The sequence below is a fragment of the Nipponia nippon genome, unplaced genomic scaffold (assembly GCF_047370975.1).
Source record: "Nipponia nippon isolate SJK-2023a ecotype South Korea unplaced genomic scaffold, ASM4737097v1 scaffold_3, whole genome shotgun sequence".
Classification (NCBI taxonomy): Eukaryota; Metazoa; Chordata; class Aves; order Pelecaniformes; family Threskiornithidae; genus Nipponia; species Nipponia nippon.
Window position 1 is genome coordinate 48644723 of NW_028262347.1, and position 17031 is coordinate 48661753.

At 37.9% G+C, this 17031-nt stretch overlaps 1 protein-coding gene across 2 annotated transcripts in view; it reads right to left on the bottom strand.

Annotated features, from left to right (window-relative positions):
* Window positions 1–17031, bottom strand: part of KITLG (KIT ligand) — a 56078-nt gene that overhangs the window by 10744 nt on the left and 28303 nt on the right. The window contains exons 3-6 of one of the 2 annotated variants that reach the window (XM_087767205.1): window positions 11492–11554; window positions 6665–6844; window positions 4570–4732; window positions 3582–3677 (exon numbers count right to left, since the gene is read on the bottom strand). In XM_087767205.1, coding sequence (XP_087623331.1) covers window positions 3582–3677; window positions 4570–4732; window positions 6665–6844; window positions 11492–11554 — 502 coding nt within the window. The remainder of the gene's footprint in view (window positions 1–3581; window positions 3678–4569; window positions 4733–6664; window positions 6845–11491; window positions 11555–17031) is intronic. The other variant, XM_087767206.1, reaches the window with a different exon arrangement.

Here is a 17031-nt window from a genome sequence, read left to right on the forward strand (position 1 = left end):
TATCTCAAAGGAATTTTCAGTTTATCTCTGCTCAGCTCCAACACAATTACCACAAGATCTTATCTATAAAAATGCAGAGCAGCTCTCACCTGTTCATTAGGGTTTTCCATGAACTACAAAGTTGGAACAAAGGAACAAAGGCACAGAAGGCAACACCAACTGCACTAAAACATGGGTGAACATTTTCAAACTGTTGGGCAATTACTGAATTAAACTATGGTATTCTTTGCTTAATTATAAAAGTAGACCTTCTTCCTAAAAACAGTTATAGAGATCTCTGTGTTTACACATTCTTTGAGCTGTTCAGTACTGAATAATAAAGCTAAATTATTGTGGGGAAATTATAGGCAAAAATGGAAGAAAGCAACACAGAACTTTCCATGAAAATATAAATAATACCATGGCACTAAATTGAGTGAGAAGTATTAGTAACAGCTAGTAAATTCAAGCTTTAATCAGAGCAACATGAGATTAATCTGATGGGAAACAAAAAGACTACTATTTATTGTTTGGTTCAACCACTGAAAGAAGAGACCAGGACTCAAGACTTCTTATCCTGACACTTGCTCTTTACAAAGGAACCACCTCATCTGAATTCTCTAGACTATGCATGGTATAATGATCCAGAGAAATACCAATTAGACTTGGATTTAAACAGTTAATTGGAATTTAAATTGGACTACAGTCATGTAACACAAACAGAAGAAAACAAACCAGCCTACATAAATTGTGGGTGGTGGTGTTTTGAGAATTTTATGGAGGAAAAGATGGAGTGGGAATATGCCACAGACCTACAGTCAATATTACAAGGATGAAAATAGCACTATTGCCATTCAAAAAAAAATTAGAATGGGATAATTGTTCCATTTTACACTTAGTTGGGTTAAGGCTTTTGGTTTAGATTTAGTCAAGATTCTACTCTATTATAGTAGTTTAATTTTATTGTTGTGTAATAACAATGAAGTCATGAAATATGACTCAACAAATGTAGCAACAACATTAAAAAAACATAATTTAGCTAATTTATATTATATACAATTTCTTTGATAATTATTTCACTAATGATTTTATTAGATGATGCACTTCAGGTTTTTCTAAGTTGAATTTAGAATTAAGAGCAGTTCAAGTCATCTGACTACACAGGCTTTATTAATAGATTCAAAATTTATTATTAATCTGGAGGGGTTCTTTTGCAAACAGTGAATGCTTCTAAATGGTGTAGAAACCACTAATTTTAAATTGCTCAATTTAAAACCGTTTAAAATTAAAGAAGGTAATTTAAAAGAAAAATATTGCAGTAGTTTGTGTCGAGATGCTTTTTTCAGGTTTCCCCTCTTCTCCAGATATTTTCCTTTTTGAAATGTGAATCTAGTGGTGCTGTTCTGAGAACAGTACTGCAGCAGACAGGGTCCCCTGTGCTGGGGAGCCTTCACATGGGAAGTAATAAGGTTTATTCATTGTTGTTCCTTCCAAGAAGGTAGGGATTAAGTAAAAAAGAAAACTTACTCAGCAATAAAGCCAAGACAAAACTAAAATCAGTACTGAAGACCATTTTCAGGGAGTAAGACAGAGATGTCAATAAAGATGCCACAGGTCCCTCCCTGCAAAAAACTCCAAACAAATAACTAAAGTGTAACCAGTCAGCATCCAGTGTCCCAGTTAATGTAATTTAATCTGATTATAAATTCAAACTGTCCCCAGCCCCAGACATGCAGTCCTCATGTCATTTCTACATAAGGCTGTTAACTGATATCCAATTTTCCAATAAATTGCTTAAGAGAATGATAATCAGTTAAAACACACCTGTACAGCATATGGCCAGCCAAGCAATTTCTTCGACTTACTGCATTATTTTAATTAGACTTTTTTCCTACTTGATTATCAGTTCCAGTTATAAAACAAGATTAATAAACCTGCTTCTGTACTCCCCTCCACAGTACAGACACAATTGCTGCGCTGCCAGGCTTCCCTCCTGTTACTGTACTGGGGCAAACTCCTTTCATTTGAACTGCTCCTGTAATCTATCTGTCTTTATTTTGGCTCCTTGATCCATTCCCATTGCTTCAGGCTGCAGCTGAATATTCTTCCTCTAACAGCGACAGCAAAAATTATCACATGTTCAGACCTGAGAGAGACAGGTATGCGCTCTTTAGCCCTGTCCTGGTGCCTCATAATTGGCCCTGGGCTCATCAGGTTATTTGCAGCCAGCTCTGTGACCTCTTGGCAAGGAATTTATGGCAGTGAGACTTCTGTTTTCCAGAGAGGCAGGCTGGCACCAGGAGTCGAAGGTGGGTTTTGTTCAAACCTTCTACTCAGAGGGTTCTGGGGAACGACAACTTAAGACCTTCTCTTCATTAGAAAGCAATCAGGAAGGGTTTCAAATCTGACAGCAGCTGTGAGCCAATGAAGAGGTAGCATGCATGGTGATAAAACCCCAGAGAATAACTAGATTACACATTCCCAAGAGAAGGAGCATGAGAAGAACTCGATCTTAGTAGCATCTTTCCCACCATCAGGAGCTACCATTGTGCCCACCAGGCTACATCAGGCTGCTTCCTTGCCCATGTTTCCTTAAGCACAAGGAGTACCAGCCACACACTTCATCATCATACATTTAGATAACATAGATGCTTGTGAAGTAAAAGGGGGAAATTGTAAAAGATTCACATTGTTATCCTGATGTGTCCGGGAAAGAGGAACAAGGGAAACAACAACATGGTTAAGCTTTAGTCACCATTTCAGGAACCTCTAAGGAAAATTTGCTTCTTTTGTTCACATGGAAAGCTCCAGAGAGTATTCACCTTGTTGTACATGATGTAACTAAAAGCCCCTGAAACTTCGCTGTTTCTCTTCACCTCAGATTCCTATACCCCTTCTGACCTCACGATGGGTAATGTTGAGGCTCTTACAGCAACAATTCCGGGATGTCTTATCTATCAGTGACCAGTCATGTAATCCACTGGCCAAGACAGATGACAAACACTGAGATGGCCATGCCAGAGAGAAGATTACAGCCTGCCAAAAGTGAGGTGACTTTGTCCTTGACCTCAACCAAATGCATGCTGACAGTGGAGCTGGTCCTACTGCAACTACAGCAAGCAAACATGGGGACTGTCTTCAGGTTTGGTGTCAAGCTTGGAATTGACAGTACTCTCCAAATGCAATGTACAGGCAACCTCTTTGTCCACATGGGTACACTGGGCCCAATTTAGGACAACTATTCTGTTTGTTTGGAGCAACTCCTTTTTCTGAGAGTTAAAAATGAGGTGTCTGGGACAGCCAAGTTTGCTGAGGCCATATGACTAGTGAGACCTCACGACAGCCAAAACGAAGAGACCTGCCCTCTCCAAGTTGTAGAGAGCTGTCACATCATTGTAACTTGATATCTAATCAAAATTTAGAGATGCTAAGTTCATTGCATTTCGGTATGACAGCTGAGAAACACATGGTACACCATCAGGCACAAGTAACTTCCCATTAATTTGCACAATTAATGACATTCTTTTCCTCTGAGCTCTCGTAACAACCAGCTACCAGAACAAAATGGAGACACATATATTAATTCAATCACTTGTACTTACTGTTACTGCTAGTGTTACTGCCAATGCTGTCATTCCTAAGGGAGCTGGCAGCAACAGGAGGAAACAAAAATGTTTTTGTGACAGCGACTCTGGAATCTAAATAGAAAATGAGTGTGTCAGCATTATGTAACTTAAAATACAGTTCCCTCTATGTAAGATGATGGGCTATAGGGCTACTCTGATGTGGCTATAGGGCTGTTTTAAAAATCTGGCTACAGGGCTGTTTATAAAGTGGCTTAAGCCAAAAAAGGCAGTCTTATTAAGAGGCAGATGTGTCTACACACTGAGCTGCTGCTGAATAGCTATTCTGGAAAAGCAATTGCTTTAAACAAGTTCTTAGGTTATGGCACTGATCTGCTTCTAGTTACTACTGGTGTAACTGTGCAACTGGATATGTTGCCCTAATTAAAAAGCTAATAGCTGTCACTAGAGAGAGTAAAACAAAAGAGAATACAAAACCTCCATTTACTGGAAGGATGAGAATGAACTGCAGGAGCCTGACTTGAGCTTGTTAAAATTTTTAAATTAAGTAAACATGGCCCTTTTCAGGAGGGGTGGGATCAATATGGTGACTTGAGGCTGCTGCAATTTACAACTTGTCCTAGCTTCCTATCCTTTCAGTAGTGTAATCTTAGGCTCCTTTACTGCCTTATAAAAATTAAATAGAGCATTAATAGAAGATAAGAAGAACAATGTAAAAAGATGATCCAGGGTATATTTGGGGTGAAAAGAAACAGAGCAGAGTATTGCAAGGTTATTTGGATTATATTAAGGAATGATGTAGTAGGAACGATGGCACTAGTTTTACTGCCAGATAGAACTCGACCTAGAACAGAAATACAAGCTTTGGTGTTGGTAGTAATTTTAACTGTCAGTAAAAAGGAGACATGGAGGTATAGCATCAGATCCTTAGCATCTCTGAAATCAAAGGAAAATCACCCAGTTATATCTACCTAGAATCTGTTCCCCAAAATGAGAGCCATCTTACCATTCTCTGGTGTTTCTACTGTTGAAGGCAGAATGCAGTCATTCTTATCCAATGTGTCTGCAAACTCCTTGTAGACCTCAATGGTACTATTAAAGTGCCTAAAAAAAACCTCAGGAATGAAGCGACCTTCTTCATAAAGGTGACCATTTTCTTTTACAAAATCCTAGGGTAGAATATAGAATTCAGCTTGAAAGTAGGTCAAGAGAGATGCTCATTTCAGCACCTCAACAGATGATAAACGTATCCAAAGATGACACAAAATAGTTTAAATTTTTAACCTGCAGAAGACCAAATTTGCTGTATACAATCTTCATAAAACATACAAGCCCTCTAATCTGAGGATTTCAAATTAGCTTTGCAAATAGAAATAAATTATTAATCCAGTGTTGTAAAATTGCCAAGGAATGAAAGGCAGTCTCCCATCCTATGCTGAAAATTAAGAGACTTTTTTTTTTATTTCCCTCATTAAAAAAATTACCTTGACTTCACATTACTTTGCCATGTTCCACATGATCCTTTTAATCTGAACACAGGAACACAACACAATCATAGCTATTGTCATAAGAGTACAGGGAACAGAGTACAATAGCTGGGATACACTACTGCACAGAAGCAGGCTGAGATCCCTGATAGTGTACCTAAAAATAAGAGCAGGACTATAAACAAGGAAGCCCAATTACTTTGAGTTCTAACAGACAAGTATGTTATGCCAGACTAAACAACAAGATTGAGGTCTTGTTAAGATCATTGATGGTTATCTTCTTTTTGCCTTTTTACCTGACTCTGGCTTTCGTAACAACTGTTTCTTATGCCAGCAAGGCGAATTTGTCCTGGGGTTACACTGTACTCCCAAGAAGGAGGACAGTGGTAAGAACATGGGTTAAGTATGTACTAGGGAAAACTTCCTAGTTTTGGCTCCAAAATTATTTTATGTTTAATGCTGAAAGTACTAGACCTAAGATCATTCTTCTCTGAGGAAATCAATAGCTAGTAGTTTCTCTGAATTACAGGATATTTACTTCTTCATTCTAGAAAATAAAATTCCTCTTCCCCAACCACATCCCATCTGAGTGCTTTGAATCATCAGGACAAGAATAGGAGAAAAAAAAAAGAAAAAAGAGATACATTGAAGATGATTGGACAGAATTCAGTTTGAAATGGAAAGGTAGGGAATGTCTAAACACTTTCAGCAATATAATGCCAATATATGACAAGGTTACAAAGTTATGCCACTCTAAATAAGATTGAGTGTTTTAGTCCGCTTGATTCATTCTGGATGTTAAAAAGGTGCAATTAGAACAGCTAAGGACTTACTTGACAAAAATAAATGTATATGGAAGATGAAATCCTTGCCCTACAGAACATGACAGATTTTGCCCATTCTGTTCAGTGGGACACAACCTTCGACTACAGAACTTATTTTTAATTATGGATAGACTGGTTAGAGCTGGGTAAGGGATTAGAAAGTTAGGGGTGTTTTTCTCCATCATTTTCACACAAGAGAATCAGACGTTTCTTGAGTGGGACTCCTGGAATCCTTCCAGCTGCTGTGGGAATCCAGAAACACATGGAAATGGGCCGATATCCTCTAGTCTGCTGTGTCTTTGTATAAAAAAGTTCATTAAACCATGGTGAAGCTTTCAGAACTTCACACACTGTGATACATATTAAGAGTATATTAATAGCTTCAACCACGTCATCTTTAAATTTACATTAGGATCACTAACAAAATGAATAATTTAAACTGGATGCACAAGGAAGATTTCTGCCAGCTTCAAACAGACCAGAATGAATTAACTATCTTAAAGATGATGGTTACATTTTTGACTACTTAAGTAACTGTACACAGGTCATTGTATATACTGTAATTCCTTGTAAGCCATTTTACTTTGAAACAGGAGATAACGACTAGCCAACGTTAGCACAGTGTACTCAGTGCATTTCTAAACAAAGTAGGATTTCAGATGTACAGGAATAGAAATGAGAACAAATCTAATGAAGCTTTGGACATTTTTAAACTATTACTGAGTACTGTGCAACAGAAAGTTCAAATAAAAATATCCAGCATAAAAGTAGAAACTCTGTATAAGATTACCTTATTTTTATCAAAAGCTAGGCATGCCATAAGATCATTAATTATCCTTGTGAGATTATTGATGATTGAATAGTTGCTTAAAACATCAGACATATCTGAAATATCTGAAAATTTCTGGAGAAGATTATGCAGACTCCTTGAAAATTCAGGCACCATCAAATGCAACCAACAGTGATTAGGCTGTCAGGGGATAAAAAGAGAAACAGAGAGGTAGATTAAATATCAGAGTTTTGCAAAAACTGGCTAAGTAGCTCAGTGTGCAAAAGTAGATTAGACTGTTCTTCCCAATTTAAATTATCTTGAAAGTCTAAATTAAAATTTGTCTTCTTTAGCGTGGCCAACTTTCTCTCCAGTCCTTTTGGTAAAATTTCTGTTCTCACTGATACTGATGTATTTATGGTTGTCTGTTAAATGTCATCCCTTCACTAAATTCTTAATGAATGCTAAGCATCAGTCTGTTGAGAATTTGAGCCTTGGGACATCCTACTATGAACCCTCTTCCATGCTTTCATTAACCTATTTACTTTTTTTAAATAACTACTGCTTTAACAATTTTCTCCAGACTTTCTTTAAACCAATCTCAGTTTTCATTTTATTATTGTTACCCTACATGACTTAGTTAACCCCAAAGATTCTTGATTTAAATGTCTTCTGAGGAAGGTTTCCATAAATGTTTTGCGTGAAATCCATGTATGCTTTTATCCACCTTTGAACAAGTTAGCTTAGTTAACTCCTTCTCTTCAGCTTTTTCACTAAATGCCATTACTGAGAACAGTTTCTAGATCTAAGTGTCTTTCTTTTCCTGAGTTTTTGCCAACAAGAGGGTTCTGCACAGCCTGTCGTTGTATTTGCCACATCTGTGCCACTGGAATAGAGCTCAAATCCTTTCACTGAAACCTATGCAATTAGTTTGCAGATAAAGTTTGTACAGCTGTTCATTTGATTGAAACCTGGTCATTCATCTTGCTGCCTTAGAGGGAGTCATTAACTTCTTTTGCTTAGATTTACATAACAGTAGTCAAGTAAATAAAAAAGCCACCCAGCCTAGGAAAAACCCTAACTCAATATGGTCAGCAAAAATACAGGTAATGCATTAGCCACACTGCAACATGTACCTGGAAATCCTTTCCCAATAAATGCTGAATTTTTAATCGTAAATGTTATGGGAATTTATTCCATATGTGAAGCTATTTTTTCAATGGTTGAAAATGTCTCAGGATCATTAAAGCCTGCCAGGTATGAAGATCTTAGCGAAGCAACCCCTAAGTATTCTCAGTGTCACTAAACCAGTTTCCTGGGCAGCATTCACTGAATCCATCCATTCCACCTTCTGCAACACACAGTAAGTGTTTGGCGATGTATCCACTTCTAGACTTAATCTCATTTTACTCAATTTCTTCAATAAACCTGCATACAGATTCTTTATGCAAAAAAATGTATCCACTACTAGCAGTATCATCACCCGGCGACAAATTACTTTCTCAGTGACACAAGTGTTGTTCTGCCTTGATGCATAAATGTTTTTGGTGAGGAAAAACACATTTCACACTTTCGAAGACTAACCCGACTATTGGGCTTCCAGGCTTAGAGAATGAAATGTAAACACATTGTTCAGCTCCACCTGACTTTTCACTTTTCTGTGCAACTCTCTCCTACACAGATAATAAGTGGCAAGTCAGTATTATGACCTGGAATTATCTCAACAATGACTTAAAAAAGAATGAAACAAAATGTGAAATGCATGGCGTTTGGCTTGATTCTGCTTCCCTTTTTTCCTTCAAGCACAACAACAGGAGGGGAGAGACAAAAGCAAATAAATCAGAGAAAGCTTGTTGAAATGTACTCCGTTCAAGCAGCACGCATTGTGCCATGTCCCATTGCTCTCACAAGACAGACAATGCATTTGCCTCTGCTTTGGTGTAGGAACACGGACATAGAACAACTGTGCTTCCCTGAACTGCAAACCTGGAAACTCTTTTCCTCTGAGGTTTTGTGGGTGTGCATTCTCCTCTGGCAGGGACTAGCAAAAGCTTGCCGCTTCTCCTAGTGAGCATTTGGTGATTCCAGCAGGGAATCTATTTTGTTGCTCCCATGGTTTAGCATGTGCGTGGGAGTCTCCTCTGACTGAACCGTTCTGACCTACAAAGCTGTATTTCACGAGAGCTTTAAGCTTTCTTTTCAGTAATATCAAGCTGTGCAATCACTTGCTATCTCAATACCTACCAAACACAGGGATGAAACTGCTGAAATTGAGAAATGTGACATTGTTTGCAGGGAGAAATAGAGGTTTAACTCTGCTTTTTTTGTGTAAACTTTGACCAAGATTTACATTTTAGGGCAACTGCAAATATGACTTCCCTTGTACTTCCAGGTAGTCCTCATTTAGCTTTTTCTTTCTACACCTATCTAAAAGTTTGAAGTTTATCTCTTCTTCTGAGTTCAGTCCCTGCTGCTGTCATCTTTGCCTTTTAACCTTCAGGTTAGACTACACAGTTCACTCTATGCGAGACTACTTTTAAAGCCACTCAGATGCTTTGAGCTAGTGCATAATGCAACAACCCTTCTGTTTAATGGATCAGGTCAGTCTGTTCCTGTTACATGCACTACACTGGCTTCCCATCTGCTTTGCATTCACCCTGCCTTCCTACCTTTAGTCATCTACATTTGAGACTTGCTACCTTGGGTACATTTCCCACTTCATGCACACACTGAAATCTATTAAAAAAATGGCAGAGCGCCATTTCAGTCCTTTCTGAGATGAACAAAGGGCATTCACCTTAAGCAAAGCTGTGTGTTTCCCAGCTTGCAGGGACCTTGCAGAACCCGGAGTAAAACCTACTTATTCAGCCAGCCTTTGCTATGGTATGTGTAACACAACTGGAAATCCCCAGAGAGGAATCTGGCAAAGTGAGATGTGAATACCGCTGAATACTTCCTCCTGTGAAGGCACGTGGCCAAGAGCTGCACCTTCCATCACCGTGACTGAAAGTGGCGTACGAGCAAAGGGAATATGGAAATCCCATCTCTGAACTTCTCTTCTTCCTATTTATTTCTTGGCCACTCATTGTAAATGTAAACTGGATCTACATTTCTGGATATGATGCAGCAAGATGACATGGCATTTAAACTATAGAAAAGAAACTGCTTACTGGCAGCCAAAACTGAACCATGGAGTGAGGTAAGAGTTAAGCAGTGAGAACGACCAGGACTCATTGCTCAAGCAGGCTCCCTGGCCTTCTTCATCCGCAGTGCCAGCCCCCCCAGGAGCGCAGCAGAGGGAGCAGCCCCGATCCAGCCTGGCTCATCAACTGCCATGCTCATCCTGGAGGCTAGGGAGCAGCGCTCAGGCTACAGCTGTCCTCCACAGACGTGAATCTCATCACATCGGGCACCAAAATCGCTGAATTTCAAAAAGCACCACAGCCAGGGGATGGTGGCAGCCAGTCTTACTTCCTTTTTCTCTGGATATTAGCTATTTTCAGAAATGGAAATTTTTCCATTAGTTTTAATTATATTATATAGGATCTAGTATCCGACTTCCATAGTATTTGTTCTGCAGAGTTTTTCTGTCTAAGGAATCAAGTTTAAACTGGGTTTTCTAAAGTACTCTAAGTTTTAGCAAAAGCCTCAAGCTTCCAACAAAACCCATAAGCACACTGATAGATCTGCCACAATACCTCATAACCTCACAGCTCAGGGCCCTTCACTATCCCATAGCCTCCATTTCCTCCAGCCATCTTCTTGTTATTCAGGACTGAGAGAATGTGGCTTCTGGCATTGTTCTCCGATATCAACAGAGAATATTGCTAGATTTGCTACAATGCTGTAGAATAGGATGCTTTTTTATGTGTATCACACATAAACTGTTTTTTCATAATGAAAACTTTGTACAGACACAAAAACAGCTTCTTATATCTACCAGATGATTTCCAACTACTGATGTATGTGTACAATGATTCATTCTGAAGACAAGTACAATGTTGTTCAGTTTAACTGACAAACTAGTCTTTTTCTTACTTTTTTTCTTTCCTTAAAACAATATAGTACAGTATAGCATTCAGCATAATTTCTACCTTCACCTTGTTTCCTTCTCTCCTTTTTCTTGCAGTGGATGCCACAACCAAAAGACCATTTTCAATGCATCCTTCTAAAAATTTTTTTTAAATTTAAGGAAAAACATCAAAAATATTTAGTAAAATAGGAAATAAGATAATATGAAGAAGTTTTTAACACATAATGTTATAAAATTTTAAAGAAGGTAGATAATGCTTATTTGAAAATATCACTATGTATTAACTATGGGATTATATAGAAAGAATAACCCAAAGCCTGTTTGAATGAAATAATGTCCTCACTTTCTACCAGTTTGTTTAGTTACTGACACTACCATTTGCTGAACTTAGGGTTCTCTTTATTGGCTACTCAGTATTTGTTGTGCTTTAATGGCATTTCCACTGGCTGAAATGAGAAGGACATTCTCCAGTATATTCCAAAGTACAATTAGAAAGAAACTACTTCTTTGAGAAAGCAACAATTTTCAATTGACATGATGAAATAATAACGCAGTTTGACTTTTTCCAGAGTAAATGTTAAAAAATTTAATACGAAGAAATATTTTTCTAAGATTCCTGTATTTAAAAAGGTTATAAGTGACTGCAGGAATCTCTCCACATTTCTTTTAAATGAATACTTGTGAAGCATATGGAAGTGAAATAACTATTATTTAACTGTAACTTTCTAAGCCATAGGACTAGGTACAAAATGTTAGGCCTTCACTGGTTCCAGTGGGCTATTTTATTGGGATTAACTTGAAGTGGTTGTACATACCAGACTATCCATCTTCGGGACATATTTAAGGGTTATCATATAATCATTTGGGAGATTTCCAACCTACAATAAACAGATAATAAAAATGTTATTACTGACTACACAAAGTAAGACTTAATTTCCATCACTGTATTCTACAAAATCTGTCAAATATTCAACACAAATTTTCAGTAACCTACCAGGTGCAAAAGCTTACATACTTAGTTTCCTGTGGAACTGCTACTGACTTATTTGCTTACAAGTGAAGCCTCCTTTCACACCTCTGTAATGTGGTGAGGAGAAGTGATCTGAGGTTATTCATTACTTTAAAAACTCCACCGCATTTTCATCTTTTAATGGCATGTCTTGAAGTGTTTATGTGACAATTTCTGTGTAAACCCAACCACTCCAACCAGTAGAGGACTCAGTAGTCTCTAAGCCTTTTTCTTTCAAATAATTTCCAACTTCAGCAAGCATCCGAACCTAAAGAAATTCTCGCCTGCCTTGTGCTTAGTTATGTACCAGGTCAGAAAAATGCTTGAGCACAACTTTAACTTTGAAGCTGTGCCTCTTACTAACAATGAGCAATATAATTATATCATAGCAATATCCTGGGGCAAAGGAGAGCTTCCGCACATGTAAGCTGAGCACCGCTTTGCAGATGTGGGTGAGTACAGGGTGTGTTGAAACAAGGTCAAGGAGTGGAAGAAGGGTTCTCACTGAATTATACAATGCAATCTGCCACAGCTGGGATCCAGCACTACTGTGAGATGTGATTAATCATCTGGGCAATGTGCTGAGTGGGGAGATGATGAGGGAGACACTGCCATGATCCACAATCTCTTGAATTACTGTTTTCAAAAGGTTTACCAATACTATGATGCTTAGTGATACAGCAAATCTATTTTCTTTTGTATCAGTGAAAGATTCAATTGATATTTCTCATCCTTGTTTGAAATCCATTTAGTCAAAAGACAATAAGCACATACATTATTCCTTTGGTGAACCAGAATCTATACTTTGTTCAGCAAACCATTTCTACTTCTTCAGGTTAAAGATCATTCTGTTATGGCTGCTTTTGATTCTGCTTCTATAGCAACCAGCACAGGGATTATTTTTTTTCCTGTGGAGTTTTTAGGTACTATTTTGTTTGACACAACAGAATGTTTTATTTGTTAATTAAAATTTAGTTTTAATTAAAAATTGAAACAGCAATTTCAAAATGTTATGGTTCTCAAAATGATCATGGACAATACTTATGCACAGTCGGTCACTAGTGAATTCCAAACATTTTTTTATTTACAACATGGGCTGAGCCACAATCTCTCAGTTTAATGACATCTAGCTTACTCCTATAGTTTTAAAAAACAAGTTTTATACAAATGATCCTGGTAAATTCCTTTCCGTAGATCAATGTTATTTTTTATTTTTTTATTTTTATACCTACACATTCCCAAAACAGCAGTTGCAGAAGTGCCACTAAAATTCTCTATATCAATTTCTATTTACTTGGCACTTTGGAGAGTTGATTCAAGACACTATAAATACTGAAAAATATTGCAATACATTTGTTCTTTCTTTAGAGCATCTGATTTATTCTAAATCCTCATCCACAATTTTTTGTATATTTTCCTTCCTTTAAAACCATTCTGACATCATGACACATTAATAGGTAATCCAGTTTCTTTTCCAGCTTCTTTGTGTGCCTAGAGAGGTAGGATTAGCAGCACTTCAAGCAGCAAAGATAGTGAAGATGCTACTGTATGTGCAGAGTTTGCCATACTCACTCTAGAGGGATTCAACACTTAGCAATGTCAGCAAAAGGACCGTTCTTTAAGAAAGGTCACTGGAAGATTACATTTGTTCCAAATCAATGAACACTACAAGAATTGATATGCATTATGTATACAATCTACTTTACTGGCATCAGAGCCTGTCAAGCACTTTTCATGCACAGTTAAAAAAATGTAACTGCCCGAGAGCTCTTACAGCTTCTCAAACAAAGCCGGAGAATACAGCTCAGCCTCAGATATTTGTCTCCTTGACATACTGTGAATCAGAAAAGATATTTTTGAATTTACTACTAAAAATGAAGATCATTGGGGGGGAGGGTGTCAAACACAAAATATATGCCCTGCCTCGAGACGAAACAACTTGTTAAAGTTTTATTGATTAAACTCCACATGCCAGATGCTCTGCTGATGGTAAATGATGGAGCTCAGTCAAAGCGAAGGAGTTATATTTGTGTCCCAGTTGGACTTCCCAGCTCATGCACAGAAAATAGGGTAGAGCCCCTGATGTAAGAGTGAAGGATATGTTTGTACTAAACCTGTGCATTTTGTACTCTCTTGCTTTCCTGAAATGAATTTTGAAATTTTGTTGAAGACTAACCACCAAGACTATGATCCAAAACCAACACTTGATTTTCAACTGCTGAAACGATCCTGAAAGGAATGAAAGGACTCTGCATACCTACTCTGTGTGGGGTGCCTGACTGCTGCGGCTCCCAATAGGGAGCAGAGGACGAGGGCTCAGAGCTGCCTGAGCAAAGAGGGATGGAAAGGGACTGTCCCTTGAACCTCCCTGAGTTCTGGAATGGCTTTTTTGGTTCCTGTACTCAAGTCCTTAAGTACCATGACAAACTTGGAGGCAACAAAACACCTGCCTGCATGACTTACCTCGGTTTAGACAAAAGTAACAGTTTTGATGATTATAGAGAACATCAACTGACAATCTTGGAAAGTAATGCATAGAACTAAAAGAACCCTGCATTGCAATTAAAATGCCACAAAAAGTTTGTCTGATTTAGTGGGTGTGTGTGGTTGTAGAAATCCTGTCAGGCTCTGAGGAGAGGTGAAGAACAGGGAGCTTAGACTTATGCCTTTAAATCCATATAAACCCAACATTAAGTGCTATATTCCCAGTTGTAACAAAATCTCAAACTGGGGAATGTAAGATTGCTTTTGACATACAGAGGCCTGAATATTTAATACAGCATTTTTAACGTTGCATAACCCAAATACACTTTTAAAATATGCTCATGGTCACATAGACGGGGAGATGAAAAAGGGATGTTGTAAAAGCGATTTGGGTTCCATAAACTACTCTTTCATCGCAACAGCAGAACATAAGAGACATTACCTATCTCTGCAGTCAAGTGATTTGAAATGAGGTCTACTGCTCTTGGAAATTCTCTTTATTGTGACTGTTCTGAAAATTTTAAGGAGACAAGCATGGATTTCTTTTTTACTCTGAGGCATATGATGGGAAAATCATACTCTCCTTTTGGCTACCATTTCCACCTCCCATTTCTCTCTTCATCATTCCCCTTTTCCTACTCTTTAATAACTCTGCATCTCCCTTCTTTGCATCCTTGGCTTTTCTTTTCCTGCAGGAGCTTCCATTTTCTGTCCATCATATCTATAATCTACTCTATGTCATCTGCTAATGAAGCAGTTAATAAAATCCTCATCATTTGGCATAAGACAACATGCTAACGATTTCCATTCACACTTCTTACAGCCATAGTGGCAGATTATTTGCAGAATAACAAGACTGGATCATTTTTTATAACCCCTTCACTCAGGAGAGTTAGATCCATTTAAAAATAAATATCAAATGTTGCAGAGAGTGTAAAGTACACATTTACAGCAAAGATGCAATGTGAAGGCAAAGTGTTTGAAACAGCATGTCTCGAACAAGCAACCTGGTCAGTAAATGCTGACTACTGTTTGGGCTTCCAATGTTCAAAAGAAAAAAAATTGCTTTAGAGAAGTAGATCATGGAAGAAGAGCTGAATATCATAGATTTTGTTAATGGATGAAACCAAAATATGTAGGTACATTCTATACATACTGCACAGCTCAGTGAAAATTCTACTTATATGTAGGTTTGATGTTCATATTTAACAAACATATATACAACAGATTCCTAATTCTTATGCAAAATCAGTGCCACAATTACAGCAATGCAGCTTCCTGCTGACTTACTGTGCTGAAAAGAACAATGGGGACAGGCTTTATTGACAGGTGCTGCAATTACAGTTTCATAATACGGAACATTTGTTCATCAAGTACTGTGTTTCCCTCCAGACATCTTCATTAAAAAAGAAGCAGGAGTTCAAGTGATTAGTAATGCAGAATGAATACTCTCTAAATACTTTCGTTCTCTATATGTATGAAATTATGCTCTTTTAAAGTTCTCACTATTAAAAAATAAACAAAAATGATTGTTCAATTGTTCTTTGCTTCTTAAAATCATTTTACTTAGGACACATTCTTCACAGGACAAAATTATATTGTAAAGATTTGAATAAATTTAGTCTTTACAGAAAATACAAGTAATTTTTGTATGAATAGGTACCAGTCCGGTTTGGTCTTAGGTTGATTAATGCTCAGAAACCTTATTGTTATTGAATCTGCTCTTTCATTCCGATTCTAGCTCCTGGTATGAGTCTAGTATGAAGCTAGTGAAAATCCAGATTAACACCACTGAAAATGAGTTACACCATACATCTGTCCTCAATTTATCACTCAACACAAATTTGATTAGGCAAATGACCCACATTTTCAGGCACTGCACAGTGTGCCTTATTTATTCTCCAGTAGCTTAGGCTTAGTAGACATTCATGGTCTATAGTCACAGAAAGTGTTGACTGAGGCATGTTCTTCTCATACTCCTGGAATACAATACAGTCGAGCAGAACACATCCGCAGCCATGCCCAGGGGTTTTCTATTAGTGATATAGGGGGCTTACAGTACTTGGAACAAGAAGCCCAGAACCAAATAAATGAAGACTAGGTTGTATCAAGCTACAGGCAAAAGAGTTTGGTAGGGAATTGTGGCACAGAGTCCTTCCTGCGGCCATGAACAGCATAACAGATACCATGGAAATAATGAGGAGAAGCTAGGACAAGGGGGCAAACTCAGCATGTGTTAAGACATCACAGGCAGTGTTAATAGTTAGTGCCTTTGAAGACAAAACCAAGACGCTTGCTGTTGATAACAAAAAAAAGGAGGAACAGCTTGAAGGAAATAAGTAGAAGATACAGGGTCAGAGCAGCAAATTAATACACAGAAGGGCAAAATTATAGAAGTTGAAACAAGAAAAAGACTTTTCAGTAGACTGGATTTTTATCCACCAAGAATTTGGAAGAAAAGTGACTTTGTATGGACAGAGAGCTACAAAACATTTTTTCCTGTTATGACAGGAAAAACAACGGAGGTTTTAAAAGTGAACTTACAAGGGTCTGTGAAGTGTCAAGAGCCAAAATGGACACCTTTGTTATAGACCTGAATGGCTGGAGAGAGATGGTGATGCACCTTTACAGTGAGGAGAAAAGGCCCAGGGAAGATTAACATTTTGGGGAGAGGAAGAGACCATAATCTGCATCAGTGGAGGATTCAGGCCATACTGAATCTAAGCTGATGTCTGAGCATTTGTGATGAGACAGGAGGAAGAGAGGTTAATATCCTAAGCTAAATGATGGGACTTGTGTACTACTGCTGAATGGCTAGTTTATTGCACACAGATATGGGACTATACTAATGATTGTGGAGAG